This window comes from Pseudophryne corroboree, chromosome 9 (genome assembly GCF_028390025.1).
Source record: "Pseudophryne corroboree isolate aPseCor3 chromosome 9, aPseCor3.hap2, whole genome shotgun sequence".
In the NCBI taxonomy this organism is placed as follows: domain Eukaryota; kingdom Metazoa; phylum Chordata; class Amphibia; order Anura; family Myobatrachidae; genus Pseudophryne; species Pseudophryne corroboree.
In genome coordinates, this window is record NC_086452.1 from 25,039,755 (window position 1) to 25,055,297 (window position 15,543).

The 15,543-nt window shown below is 46.6% G+C and overlaps 1 protein-coding gene across 2 annotated transcripts in view; it reads left to right on the plus strand.

Moving 5' to 3' along the window:
• Positions 1 to 13,790, plus strand: part of LRRIQ3 (leucine rich repeats and IQ motif containing 3) — an 87,968-nt gene extending 74,178 nt beyond the window's left edge. For both annotated transcript variants that reach the window (XM_063939086.1, XM_063939087.1), the window contains exons 8-9: positions 7,516 to 8,224; positions 13,444 to 13,790. In XM_063939086.1, coding sequence (XP_063795156.1) covers positions 7,516 to 8,224; positions 13,444 to 13,648 — 914 coding nt within the window. In that variant the 3' untranslated portion in view covers positions 13,649 to 13,790. The remainder of the gene's footprint in view (positions 1 to 7,515; positions 8,225 to 13,443) is intronic.
• Positions 13,791 to 15,543: the final 1,753 nt, after the last annotated feature.

The window sequence follows — 15,543 nt, forward strand, 5'->3', positions numbered from 1 at the left end:
TATCTGTGCTCAGTGTGCTGCCAATATCTGTGCTCAGTGTGCTGCAAGTGCAAATATCTGCGTTCTCTGCAGAGCCGGCCCTAGCCAATATGATGCCCTAGGCAAGATTTTGGCTGGTGCCCCCTAGCACCACCGCTGGTTCCGCCTCTGACCTTGCACCTCTTTCCCAGCACCATCACCCCTCATCCATAGCAGTCCTTATTTTGGGGTTTGTACCCCCTATATTTTAAATAGGAACAGTTCGCACATTTGGCGCACAGCCCAAAAAGGGGTGTGTTTTTGCTGGCAAGGGGCATGGCCACACAATAGTAACCCCAATTCCAATTACGCCACACAGTACTACAACTTTATTCACATTTTATCTTGCGATAGTGTCCATAATTCATATTACATCCCACAGTAGTATCACTTTACCTTATAAACGTTACATAGTAGAGCACCTTATACACATAATGCGACACAGTAATGCCCCTTACACATATGAGACACATTTTTAATGTCCTTATAAACATAATGCACCTTACACATTATGACAACCTTTATTAATGTCCTTTTACACGTAATGTCCCTTACACATATGCCGCACATTATTAATGCCCTTATACACATAATGACACACATAGTGCCCCCTACACATTTGCTGCACATTATTAGTGCCCCTATACACATAATGACACACATACAGTAGTACCCTGTTACACATATGCCGCACATTATTAATGCCCTTATACACATAATGACACACATAGTGGCCCTTTACACATATGTTGCACATTATTAATGCATTTTTACATGACACACATAATGCTGCTTACACATATTCTGAACACTACAGCACAACCAACCCACTCACATGCACACAGCACTCACACTGCCACTAACACTGTGACCTCTGCCTCTGCTTGAATACAGATGTGTCCTCATAAATCTTGCCTCAATGCTAAAGTCGGGCACATTTGTTTTAATGAAAATGCATCTTATTTGCATTGCTATGTCGCTAGGATGCACAAGCAGCTTCTGCTGATTAAAATGATATGCAGCATGCCCATATACTGTGTGAGACTGTGGCTGTATCTGCATATGACATGCTACACACAGAATATAGGCATGCTGCATATCATTTTAATCAGCAGAAGCTGCTGATGCCCCTGGGCATATCAAATGCCCTAGGCAATTGCCTAGTTTGCCTATGCCTATGGCCGGCTCTGGTTCTCTGCCTGAATAACGCTCCATATCTGACTGTGCTCAGTGTGCTAATTGCTTTATTGTGGGGACTGGGGACCAGCAGTATTATATAGTAGGAGGACAGTGCAGAGTTTTGCTGACCAGTGACCACCAGTATTATATAGGAGGAGTACAGTGCAGAGTTTTGCTGACCAGTGACCAGTGACCACCAGTATTTTACGTTCTCTGCCTGAAAAACGCTCCATATCTGTGCTCAGTGTGCTGCAAATATCTGTGCTCACACTGCTTTATTGTGGGGACTGGGGACCACCAGTATTATATAGGAGGAGTACAGTGCAGAGTTTTGCTGATCAGTGACCAGTGACCACCAGTATTATACGTTCTCTGCCTGAAAAACGCTCCATATCTGTGCTCAGTGTGCTGCAAATATCTGTGCTCACACTGCTTTATTGTGGGGACTGAGGACCACCAGTATTATATAGGAGGAGTACAGTGCAGAGTTTTGCTGACCAGTGACCACCAGTATTATACGTTCTCTGCCTGAAAAACACTCCATATCTGTGCTGCATTGTAGTATATATAGTAAGATTACAGTGCATAATTTTGCTGACCACCAGTATATAATATGTAGCAGTACGGTACAGTAGGCCACTGCTCTACCTACCTCTGTGTCGTCAATTATACTATCCATCCATACCTGTGGTGCATTTAAGTTTTGCACAGTATATATATAGTAGGAGGACAGTGCATAATTTTGCTGACCACCAGTATATAATATATAGCAGTACGGTACAGTAGGCCACTGCTCTACCTACCTCTGTGTCGTCAAGTATACTATCCATCCATACCTGTGGTGCATTTCAGTTGTGCGCATTATATATAGTAGTAGGCCATTGCTATTGATATATTACTGGCATATAATTCCACACATTAAAAAATGGAGAACAAAAATGTGGAGGGTAAAATAGGGAAAGATCAAGATCCACTTCCACCTCGTGCTGAAGCTGCTGCCACTAGTCATGGCCGAGACGATGAAATGCCATCAACGTCGTCTGCCAAGGCCGATGCACAATGTCATAGTAGAGAGCATGTAAAATCCAAAATAATAAAGCTCAGTAAAATGACCCAAAAATCTAAATCAAAATCGTCTGAGGAGAAGCGTAAACTTGCCAATGTGCCATTTACGACACAGAGTGGCAAGGAACGGCTGAGGCCCTGTCCTATGTTCATGGCTAGTGGTTCAGCTTCACCTGAGGATGGAAGCACTCATCCTCCTGCTAGAAAACTTAAAAGAGTTAAGATGGCAAAAGCACAGCAAAGAACTGTGCGTTCTTCTAAATCACAAATCCCTAAGGAGAGTCCAATTGTGTCGGTTGCGATGCCTGACCTTCCCAACACTGGACGGGAAGAGGTTGCGCCTTCCACCATTTGCACGCCCCCTGCAATTGCTGGAAGGAGCTCCCGCAGTCCAGTTCCTGATAGTCAAATTGAAGATGTCACTGTTGAAGTACACCAGGATGAGGATATGGGTGTTGCTGGCGCTGGGGAGGAAATTGACAAGGAGGATTCTGATGGTGAGGTGGTTTGTTTAAGTCAGGCACCTGGGGAGACACCTGTTGTCCGTGGGACGAATATGGCCATTGAAATGCCTGGTCAAAATACAAAGAAAAATCACCTCTTCGGTGTGGAATTATTTCAACCGAAATGCGGACAACTGGTGTCAAGCCGTGTGTTGCCTTTGTCAAGCTGTAATAAGTAGGGGTAAGGACGTTAACCACCTCGGAACATCCTCCCTTATACGTCACCTGGACCGCATTCATCAGAAGTCAGTGACAAGTTCAAAAACTTTGGATGACAGCGGAAGCAGTCCACTGACCACTAAATCCCTTCCTCTTGTAACCAAGCTCCTGCAAACCACACCACCAACTCCCTCAGTGTCAATTTCCTCCTTACACAGGAAAGCCAATAGTCCTGCAGTCCATGTCACTGGCAAGTCTGACGAGTCCTCTCCTGCCTGGGATTCCTCCGATGCATCCTTGAGTGTATCGCCTACTGCTGCTGGTGCTGCTGTTGTTGCTGCTGGGAGTCGATCGTCATCCCAGAGGGGAAGACGGAAGACCACTTGTACTACTTCCAGTAAGCAATTGACTGTCCAACTGTCCTTTGCGAGGAAGATGAAATATCACAGCAGTCATCCTGCTGCAAAGCGGATAACTCAGGCCTTGGCAGCCTTGGCGGTGAGAAACGTGTTTCCGGTATCCACCGTTAATTCACAGGCAACTAGAGACTTGATTGAGGTACTGTGTCCCCGGTACCAAATACCATCTAGGTTCCATTTCTCTAGGCAGGCGATACCGAAAATGTACACAGACGTCAGAAAAAGAGTCACCAGTGTCCTAAAAAATGCAGTTGTACCCAATGTCCACTTAACCACGGACATGTGGACAAGTGGAGCAGGGCAGACTCAGGACTATATGACTGTGACAGCCCACTGGGTAGATGTATTGCCTCCTGCAGCAAGAACAGCAGTGGCGGCACCAGTAGCAGCATCTCGCAAACGCCAACTCGTTCCTAGGCAGGCTACGCTTTGTATCACCGCTTTCCATAAGAGGCACACAGCTGACAACCTCTTACGGAAACTGAGGAACATCATCGCAGAATGGCTTACCCCAATTGGACTCTCCTGGGGATTTGTGACATCGGACAACGCCAGAAATATTGTGCGTGCATTACATCTGGGCAAATTCCAGCACATCCCATGTTTTGCACATACATTGAATTTGGTGGTGCAGAATTATTTAAAAAACGACAGGGGCGTGCAAGAGATGCTGTCGGTGGCCCGAAGAATTGCGGGCCACTTTCGGCATTCAGCCACCGCGTGCCGAAGACTGGAGCACCAGCAAACAGTCCTGAACCTGCCCTGCCATCATCTGAAGCAAGGGGTGGTAACGAGGTGGAATTCAACCCTCTATATGCTTCAGAGGATGGAGGAGCAGCAAAAGGCCATTCAAGCCTATATATCTGCCTAAGATATAGGCAAAGGAGGGGGAATGCACCTGACTCAAGCGCAGTGGAGAATGATTTCAACGTTGTGCAAGGTTCTGGAACCCTTTGAACTTGCCACACGTGAAGTCAGTTCAGACACTGCCAGCCTGAGTCAGGTCATTCCCCTCATCAGGCTTTTGCAGAAGAAGCTGGAGACATTGAAGGAGGAGCTAAAACAGAGCGATTCCGCTAGGCATGTGGGACTTGTAGATGGAGCCCTTAATTTGCTTAACCAGGATTCACGGGTGGTCAATCTGTTGAAATCAGAGCACTACATTTTGGCCACCGTACTCGATCCTAGATTTAAAACCTACGTTGTATCTCTCTTTCCGGCAGACACAAGTCTGCAGAGGTTCAAAGACCTGCTGGTGAGAAAATTGTCTAGTCAAGCGGAACGTGACTCATCAACAGCTCCTCCTTCACATTCTCCCGCAACTGGGGGTGCGAGGAAAAGGCTAAGAATTCCGAGCCCACCCGCTGGCGGTGATGCAGGGCAGTCTGGAGCGAGTTCTGACATCTGGTCCGGACTGAAGGACCTGCCAACGATTACTGACATGTCGTCTACTGTCATTGCATATGATTCTGTCACCATTGAAAGAATGGTGGAGGATTATATGAGTGACCGCATCCAAGTAGGCACGTCAGACAGTCCGTACGTATACTGGCAGGAAAAAGAGGCAATTTGGAGGCCCTTGCAGAAACTGGCTTTATTTTACCTAAGTTGCCCCCCCTCCAGTGTGTACTCCGAAAGAGTGTTTAGTGCAGCCGCTCACCTTGTCAGCAATCGGCGTACGAGGTTACTTCCAGAAAATGTGGAGAAGATGATGTTCATCAAAATGAATTATAATCAGTTCCTCCGTGGAGACATTCACCAGCAATTGCCTCCAGAAAGTACACAGGGACCTGAGATGGTGGATTCCAGTGGGGACGAATTAATAATCTGTGAGGAGGGGGATGTACACAGTGAAAGGGGTGAGGAATCGGACGATGAGGAGGAGGTGGACATCTTGCCTCTGTAGAGCCAGTTTGTGCAAGGAGAGATTGATTGCTTCTTTTTTGGTGGGGGCCCAAACCAACCAGTCATTTCAGTCACAGTTGTGTGGCAGACCCTGTCGCTGAAATGATGGGTTTGTTAAAGTGTGCATGTCCTGTTTATACAACATAAGGGTGGGTGGGAGGGCCCAAGGACAATTCCATCTTGCACCTCTTTTTTCTTTCATTTTTCTTTGCATCATGTGCTGTTTGGGGACAATTTTTTTGAAGTGCCATCTTGCCTGACACTGCAGTACCACTCCTAGATGGGCCAGGTGTTTGTGTCGGCCACTTGTGTCGCTTAGCTTAGTCATCCAGCGACCTCGGTGCAAATTTTAGGACTAAAAATAATATTGTGAGGTGTGAGGTGTTCAGAATAGACTGAAAATGAGTGGAAATTATGGTTATTGAGGTTAATAATACTATGGGATCAAAATGACTCCCAAATTCTATGATTTAAGCTGTTTTTGAGGGGTTTTTGTAAAAAAACACCCGAATCCAAAACACACCCAAATCCGACAAAAAATTTTCAGGGAGGTTTTGCCAAAATGCGTCCGAATCCAAAACACGGCCGCAGAACCAAATCCAAAACCAAAACACAAAACCCGAAAAATTTCCGGTGCACATCACTACTCATTAGCAACAGTGGATGCAGTGAGGATTTATTTGCAAAGTGAGTGACGGGTAATGAGTGTTTGGGGAGGTAACGGGGAAGGGCTTCAAAAAGCAGGCGTGTCTTCACCATTTTCTGAGCGTGTCTGAGCCGGCGACTGTGCATTTGTAAAAGCTCCAGCAACTTACTTGCGATGGACATTCTGAACGACCACAGGGCTTTTCAGATGATCAATGGTGTGAATGTTGTCGAGATGGCATTTGCAACCACTTCTGAATCAGGCCATAAATTAATAATTAAAATTTAGCTTACTTACTACTAATCCAGCCTGCTTATATAGGTAGGGGGTGAACTGGAGCAGGCAGATAAGCAGAGATGCGCGGTTCAGTTCTTTAGAAATCCCAATCCACCCGAATTTGTGGATTTGAACTGAGTCTCGATTTGGATCTTCCCACGATTCAGAATTCAGATTTTAAATCGGAATTTCAGGTTTTGTATTACAAAAATTATATGATTTTAGCGGTTTTACGTTTTATCCATTTTCAAGAAATCCAAATCCCAAGATTTGGATTTTAAAGACGAATTCCGAACCAAAACAATTCAGGGCGGTTTTCCAAAACCGAATCCGGATCCAATACCGAATCCAAAACCAAAACACGGGGGTCAGATAAGTAAATGATCAGTTTTCTGAAGGAAGACGTAAACATTTTCCTGGTCATGTTGTGTTCATATTTGGAATATAAAGGGTATAGTAGAGCCAGGGTTGCCATCAGTAATTGTCGAGCCAAGGACTGCCGCTGCGGCTGCTCCTGACTGGCTGCCTGTCTACTAGCACCAATTGGCTTGTGGCCGGCGTAAGAAACAAAATTCCATCATCGTAGTCTCTCCACGGCTGTGGCTGGCTGCCAGTGCGCCGGTTGTAACCAGCTGTAGGCCCAGCAACAATCCACACCACTGCCACCCAGGCCCCCTGTCTATCCAGGCCCGGGACTCTAGTTCTGGCAGTCCCCCCCTAGTGGCAGCCCTGAGTAGAGTTATTAGTGGTAATAAGGTATGTCTATTTGCAGCAAACAACGGAGTTGTGTTGCAGAGTGTGTATGCATGCATGAGTATGGGGGAGAGAAAATGGTGGAAGGGGATGTAGTCATGTTACCGGCACTAAAAATGCCGTTAGTTGGAATGCCGTTCCACAAGGTCTATTTCCACTCGTGGGTGTCCACGACACCAATCGAGTGGGAATAGAACATGTGGCGTGTGTAGCGAACCACAGAGCCTGCAAGAGGCTTTGTTACGCTCCCCCCCCCATTTGCCGGCATTCTGGTGCCGCGATCCTGGTGTCTGTATGCTGACCGCCAGGATCCCGGCAGCTGGCATACCGTACCCAACCCGGTGGCAGGGAAGTGTGGTGCTTGTCACTTTAGAGTAATGGAACAAAGTGTGATTGATGGGCTTGGAGTTTCCCAGGTAACAATGTATGAGATGGATTCACACAGCATAACTGACATGCACTGCTTTGTTATTACAGCTTTTCTGTCCAATGTCAACAGCAATGTAGCCACTGCCAAACTTGTTTATATTGTCACAGAATTTGTTGCACACCTAATTTGTATACAAGTAATTTATTTTTTTGTGTTCCTAAGATAAAATAGAGCCAGGCCAACAAAATGATACAGAATTTAATCTTTTTGGAAGCAAAGCCGTAGTCTATGAATCAAACCCTTCAAAAGACCTTCTGGCATCCAACGCAAAGTCAGCTAAAGATATCCGCTCTTCGGTCCAGCAAATCCATTCAAGTATACAAGCCCAACGGGAACTTGCGCATGTAGTAAAAGACCAGCTAGAGAAGAGATGTCCCGAAGAAGGCAGATATTTAATGAATCTCTTACCCTTGTGCGCTGTAGACCGCGCATACGAAAATCGGGAGAAGTATGACAGACAAGTGAAAAACAGGAATTTGGCACTGCAGGTCCAGACGGACCGGAAGCAAGCAAGGTATAACGTCGAAGAGTTTCTGGAGGGACGAAAAAAATACGCCTTGGACCAAAATGAAAAGGACGGCCAGTATCTGCAGCAACATTGGCGGGCCAGCCTGGTGGAGAAATCCAACTTTATTGACAAGGTCAAGCATCGACAAGAACAGTTTCACCAGCAAAAGGAGGCGAGAAAGGCTGACAATTCACTGGCCAGAGAGTTTAACACGCAGCACACGTCTGTTACAAAGACTCTGCTGAGACATGACCGAATAATCCGGCGCCAGGAGGAAATGCAAGAAAAGGCAGCAGCTCTGCAAAGTATGAGAGAAAACCAGGAGAAGCAGAAGGAATTCACCACATGCCTCCAAAAACACAGGTACTGACACGGTCTCTTACTGTATGTCAACATCCGCTTAGAATGCAACATACAATGAATTAATAAGAGTACATATGGGTTGAAAGGATATTTCTTTTAAAACGTGATTGTTTTATTTCTTGTCATAAAGGTACAAACTATACAATTACAATTTTTGGAGCTGACATACTAATCAGCATGTGAGTAGTATGGTTCATGGGCTTCTTCCTAGGTCCTTATCTCACATTCAACCCCACCCGCCCGCTAACCTGCCAGCCCACCCACCTGCTAAGAACTGCCGCCGCTGAAATCCCTCACCCCCGTTTCCCCCTAGGCAGTGCTGCCGCATGGACAGTACAGCAAGTTGTGGTGGGGGGACTACCTGTGTGCTATACATCGCAAAACACTACATCCCATAAGAGAAAACAATACACCCACACATTATCTGAGTTCCAAAGCTCATTGATGTATATATTTGTTATTAAAAGGATATGTATTCAGTATATCACAATGTACAGTATATATATAGTTACATGGTTACAATTTACACAGTAAGCAGTTAATACAAACTAATTCAAATACAGACACGGCCAGCAATACATCACCATATTTTGCTCAATGCTTATTACGCTCCCCCTCCTCCATCTTTAGCTCTCCCTCCATGCTCACTGCAGAGTATCGGCAGAAACCCATCCTCGATCAGCATCTGGGACAAACAGGAAGCTCTTCTATATGGCATTAGCTATATCTCTGAGACCGTTGGGGGTATACAGATCTCTTGCTATTGGTCTAGGGGAGGGAACTTTCTCATTCATGATGAGTCATTGGTCAGTGTGAGGGCTTTTGTTCAAGGTTGCTAGTCACTGGTTTCCTGTCCATCACATGCTCTTTTGAACATATATTTTGTTCCAGTAAAAGTGGCTTCATATTCCTACATTTAATCATATTTACTTGTTGCAATGAGCTACAACTTAATAACAGGCATCAAATTGATATACACATTAGTCTGGTTACTTTGATACCAAGCATTACATGTCCATCTTGCGCCGTTCCAATAATACACATACATGACGTTACTCCATTATATAATTTAAAACCTTATGATGTCTGGCGCTTGATATGTTCAATTTATGTGCTGTATGAAAAATATTTTGAATATATCTTTGTGGCATGTCTGTGTAAATGCGTATGTTACCATATATTGCAGTGCGCACTGTGCATATTCGCAAGTATAGCGACACATAATGTGTGGAGTCTGTATGTTCTCTCTATGTAATATTTTTGACTTCGACACCCTGATACCGTCTCTCTCTCTATCTCTCTCCCTGACACTGTCTCTCTCTCTCCCTGACTCTTACTCCCTGACACTCTCTCTCTCAATGATACACTCTCTGTCTTTCTCCGACCCTCTCTCTCTCGTTCTGTTTCTCCCTCTCTGTCTCTCCCTGACACTCTCTTTTGCTCTCCTCTCTTTCTCTCTCCCTCTCTGAGACTCTCTCACTCCCTCACACTCCCCTCCCTTTCTTCCTCTTCCCTATGACACACTTTCTCTCTCCGACACCCTCTCTCTCACTGATGCCCTCTCTCTCTCTCCTCCCATCCCTTTCTCCCTGACACCCTGTCTCGCTCTTCTCTTTTTCTCTCATTCCCTCTTTTTCCATGACACCCCCCCTCTCTCTCTCTCTCTCTCTCTCTCTCCCTGACCCCTCTCTCTTTTCTTGCTCCTCTCTTTCTCTCTCTCCTCATTACACCCTTTTTGTCTCTCTCTCCTGCTCCCCTAAGCGGCATTGTAGTGACAACGGCATAGGGGGCCCTTTCAATATTTTGCTATGGGGCCCACAGACGTTCTAGTTACTCTCTTGGTCGCGATAGCAAAATCTGTGACCAACTCTGAATAACCCCCTGTGTATGGACCACGGGCAGGCGTATAGTGTTCGGAGACACTATCGGCAAGACGTTTTGGGACCAAATGGAACGTTTAGAACGAAACAATTATTGGGTGGTTTGTACACTGTACATCATCCGTTTTCACGATCATTTTGGTCAATCTGTATCTAAATAGGTTTGGCAAAATCTTATAGCGTATATCTATAGAGATAAAGAAGAAAACACCGTGTAGACTAAAATCAGAAAAAATGTCACTATACGTATTCCGCATTATTGCAGTTATACAGTATGTTCATTTGGTTGACCAGAGATAAAACCAGGAGTATTTTGCACTTTATAATATTGCTGTTTCAAATTCTGCTGGTACAAAAGCTGATCATCTTTTATGATCATTTATTATACAAAACCCTTTGTCTCTTTCCAATGCTTTTAATTGTTGGAGTATAACAACAGCTACAGGCTAAGTACTACTTGAGAAGCTTCATTGGAGTTACAGTAGGTGGCGCTGTTTCTTACGTTTTCTCTGTGTTGCCTCTCTTTGTTGTGATAATATACTCTTTTCTAGGACATTCCTTTTATGCCTCCATGTTATGAGGTTTACATTTACTGCTCGCAGTTAAGTTTATCCCCCACGTTTCCCTGTGTGTTTGATGTTGAACAGAGTAGCATTTTGTGCAACAATAATCACCCTCCAGCTGCACTTATCCTGGAAAGCACATTGCTAGTCCCACTTTGAGCAATGCAATAAAAAGTATTTAATAATAATAGGACACTTCAAATGCATCAAATTGATGCATGAAATACCAACAGTTTTAAAGCGTTATCTTCCAGGTTCGGACCTGGTGTATTTAGTGTGCATGCGTGATCAACAGTCAGCACATGTGCACAGTCCAGCCTATCTAAGAAGGATCTGACTATTTCTCTCCAACATAAGCAGGTGCATCCTATAGAACTCTCCTGAAGAAAGACACTCACCTCTTCCTGCTCCTCTTAGGTTGCTTTGGGGGCAGGTAGTCAGGGACAAGAATGGCTGGCGCGTCACACAAGTAATGATGCTGTGTAACGCCATTGATTTCTGGGCACAGGCAGCAGATTGTTTGTGCTTGGTATTGCACCAGCCATCTCAATCTATAATCCAAAATCAGGTGGTTAGCATCGGGGCCCCTCTGAACCTTGGGGCCCGGCACAGGTGTGCCATTTGCACCCCACTGTCGCATGGCCTATGCACAGTCAGCAAGGGAGGGATCCAAAGATTCCTCTCCAGCGTTAGCATCTGTTTCCTATAGGCTACGGCATTGCTGCAGAGGGATCTCCGGATGTGCTGACTGATGGCCGTGCATACACAGTACACTAAGGGGGTCATTCCGACCCGTTCGCACGCTGCTGTTTATCACAGCCGAGCGAACGGGTCTCTACTGCGCATGCGCTGGCGCCGTAGTGCACCGGCGCATGCCAGATGGCTGAAGGCCGTAGCAGGGATGCGATCGCCTCTGCCTGATTGACAGGCAGAGATGATCGCTGGGCAGGAGGGGGTGGAACGGCGGCATTTGCGCGCCATTTTGTGGGTGCGGGCCGCAGTGGCTGCGTGACGTCACACGCAGCCGCTGCAGGCTGTGGAGCGATGAGTAGCTCCCGGCCAGCACGCTAAAGCTGCGCTGGCCGGGAGCTAGACTTGAAGTGCAAAGGCATCGCTGCTGTGCGATGCCTTTGCACTTCTGCGGTGAGGGGGCTGGACTGACATGTGGGGCAGACTATCTCTGTGCTGGGCATCCCCCCACATGTCAGGGAAGAAGTGCTAAATTTAGCACAGCTACGATCAACTCGGAATGACCACCTAAATGCATTGGTTCAGAACCCGGAAGATGATTTTTGATTCAGTTATTGTCAGGAGAGTTCTTTTAGAATGTGCTGTCCCGGTTTAACATTAACGTGATAAATATGTACTAAAAGCATCTCTCATTGCTTGGAAAAGTGGTGATATGCTATTTCGTGGCCAAAAATGCGAAAATACTTAAATATGCCCCTATATCCCTCATTCCGAGTTGTTCGCTCGCTAGCTGCTATTAGCAGCAGTGCAAATGCTAAGCCGCCGCCCTCTGGGAGTGTATCTTAGCATAGCAGAATTGCGAACGAAAGGATCGCAGCGCTGCTACAAAAAAAGATTGTGCAGTTTCTGAGCAGCTCCAGACCTACTCCTAGCTTGCGATCACTTCAGACTATTTAGTTCCTGTTTTGACGTCACAAACACGCCCTGCGTTTGCCCAGCCACGCCTACGTTTTTCCAGCCACTCCTGCGTTTTTATCTGGCACGTCTGCGTTTTTTCACACACTCCCTGAAAACGGTCAGTTACCTCCCAGAAACACCCACTTCCTGTCAATCACTCTGCGGCCAGCAGTGCAACTGAAAAGCGTCGCTAGAGCTTGTGTAAAACTGCATCGGCTTTTGTGAAAGTACGTAGCGCGTGCGCAGTGCGCCCCGTACGCATGCGCAGAATTGCAGTTTTTTTGCCTGATCGCTGCGCTGCGAACGAAAGCAGCTAGCGATCAACTCGGAATGAGGGCCTTAGTCTATGTAGAACCAGTGACAAGGCAATTAAAATTAGATTTAACTAATAAAATCTATTGGATGTTAAAATTCCCATCCGGTAGTGTCAGCCCACGCAAGCAGGTCCCGTCATGCGCGTGCGCTCCCGGCCAATGTGATTGGATAGCGTTGGCTGCGAATGCCTCTGCCTGATTGAAAGGCAGAGATGTTTGCGGGGCAGGCGGGGGGTCGTGAGGAACCGTTGCAGGGGTGGCGTGGGGAAAACAGGGGCGGGTCGGCGGCGTTTTCAGGGCAGCTGCGTGACATCACATGCAGCCGTTCCGATGGGAAAATTGTCAGGGGGCAAGAATCTGCAATCCTTACTGAAGAGCCCCCACTATCAGAAAACACAGTCTCTGCCCTTCGAAATTGCTTTGAAAATGCATTTTTGTTTTTAAAAAAGTTAATTAAATGTTACTATCATTCTAAACTTTCATTGCTTGTAATTATCCATATTTCACAAGCGGTAAATGTTGATTATAGATTTACTGTAGGCGCACAAACTGAACTCGGGAAGAAATATTTTCATTTTTTTTTTATTTGAATTTCACTTTATCGTTTTTTACTTTTGGGGTGATTCAGAGATGTGCGTGATAGATTTTGGGAGTATGGGATGCCATGGAAATAATGAACAGACAGAGACGGGTGAGCAGAAACTCCTCTCACACAGGCCCCGTACTGCAGTAGTTCGCTTCGCTTGCAGCGCGCAGATACAAGAATGTAACATCAATTAAAATAATTAAATCTTTGGATTTTCCTTTATTAACAGGCAGCTGGTGCTCCAGATTGAGAACGCTTCCGAAAAGGTTACGCTGGGTTCTCTTGTTCTTCAGAAAGCTAATGACAGGTTACATGAAGCCCAGACGCATGTCACAACGCTGAGGGGTCATCGCAACGCAGCAGAACCTATGTATAAAGTGGCCGTGAAGCAGCCTGTTTCCAAGGAGACACAGCTAAAACCGGGACGCACTTAAAATAATTGCCGGCAGCCATCCAGTGATACAAAATACACAATACAGGAGTTTGGATATTTTATTTTATTTTGGTTTTGGAGAAATTATTTTCCATTCATTACTGTACAGATATAAAATAAAGTTATTTGGGAGTTTTATCTGACTGATGCTCTATGCGACTCTTTACTCGCCTTTTGTATAGTAAAACTTTAATTTTTAACTATTTAGCCCTTAAAATGATTTCTTGATTTTTCTTTCTGTACAGCACAAAAGAATCTTTGCATGAAGGACTTTACTGAGGTTATACCGTTAACTATCATAGTACTGCAGATGACATTGGGTGGTCATTCCGAGTTGATCGCTCGCTAGCAGTTTTTAGCAGCCGTGCAAACGCTGTGCCGCCGCCCACTGGGAGTGTATTTTAGCTTAGCAGAAGTGCGAACGAAAGGATCGCAGAGCGGCTACAAAATAATTGTGCAGTTTCAGAGTAGCTTCAGACCTACTAAGCGCTTGCGATCACTTCAGACTGTTCAGTTCTGGATTTGACGTCACAAACACGCCCTGCGTTCGCCCAGCCACGCCTGCGTTTTTCCTAGCATGCTTGCAGGGAGTGTTCGGAAAACAGTCAGTTGACACCCAGAAACGCCCACTTCATGTCAATCACTCTGCGGCAGAGAAAAACCTCACTAGATTTTGTGCAAAACTACATTGGCTGTTGTGAAAGTACGTCACGCGTGCGCATTGCGCCGCATACGCATGCGCAGAAGTGCCGCTTTTTCACTTAATCGCTGCGCTGCGAACATTATTATCTAGTGATCAACTCGGAGTGACCCCCATAGGCAGGAAGAGAGAGACAGTAGTTGTAGTTGCGTGTGGGCAACAAGGGGGCATAGCCACGGCTCACTGGGGCGTGGTTTACTAGCACGCCCCCATATGGCTGTATGCCGGGCAGCTGAGCAGAGCACCGGGAGGCTGCGCTGTTCAGCCAGCCCAGGTCTCTGTGTGGGCGGACCGGTCCATCAGGCAATCAGCCCTTCTGGCATTTGCCCCGGTCAATGCAAAGGGGGCGGCACTGTCTCTGCCCTCGCGTTACCTGCATTTGGCTTGCAAGGAGCCTCGAATGACCCCCTGCAGCCTGAGGAGCTGTCCGGCACTCAAGGGTCTATGTGCTAAGCCTTGGAGAGAGATAAAGTGGGAGGATATAAAGTACCAGCCAATCAGCTCCTAACTGTCATGTTACAGGCTGTGTTTGAAAAATGACAGGCGTTGGTTGGCTGGTACTTTATCTCTCTCCACTTTATCTCTCTCCAAGGCTTAGTACATAGATCCGTCAGTTTTTAAGATGCTCCCGACTGTCGCCTTCCAGCTCACTCTTGCTTTACGCCATAACATCACATGTGCTGTAACCCCGGAGTGCAGAAGTCCGCTGCATGATCATGCTGTTGTATACCGCTCAGCAGTGTCTGCAAAGCAGAGAGGTGCCAGGCAGGAGGGGCGCTCTCCCCACTCTGCTACTCTGCTGCTGTGGCCTGATGCCTGGCACACTGTCTGTTCGGCAGCGGCGTCGGCACCTCTGGGAGAACAGCAGCGGGGGACATCTCTGCAACTCACTCACTGCTGAGTCTCGCCCTGATCTCAGCACAGGGAGAGAAGAGCATGTGCCGGGCTTTGATTGGAGGAGCTTAGCATATGCTGATTAGAAGAGCCCCTGATTGGAGGAGATTGTGTCATGCTCCTCTGACCCCTGGAACGTGGAGGATCTCACAACATAGACCCTGTCTCTTTCTGCCCAGCATCTGTCCACCTCTCTGCCAAGCATCCCTCCCCCCTCTCTTCCCAGAACCTGCCCCCTCTCTCTCTGTCAAGCATCTGTCCCCCTCTCTCTGCCCAGCATCTGTCCCCCTCTCTCTGCCCAG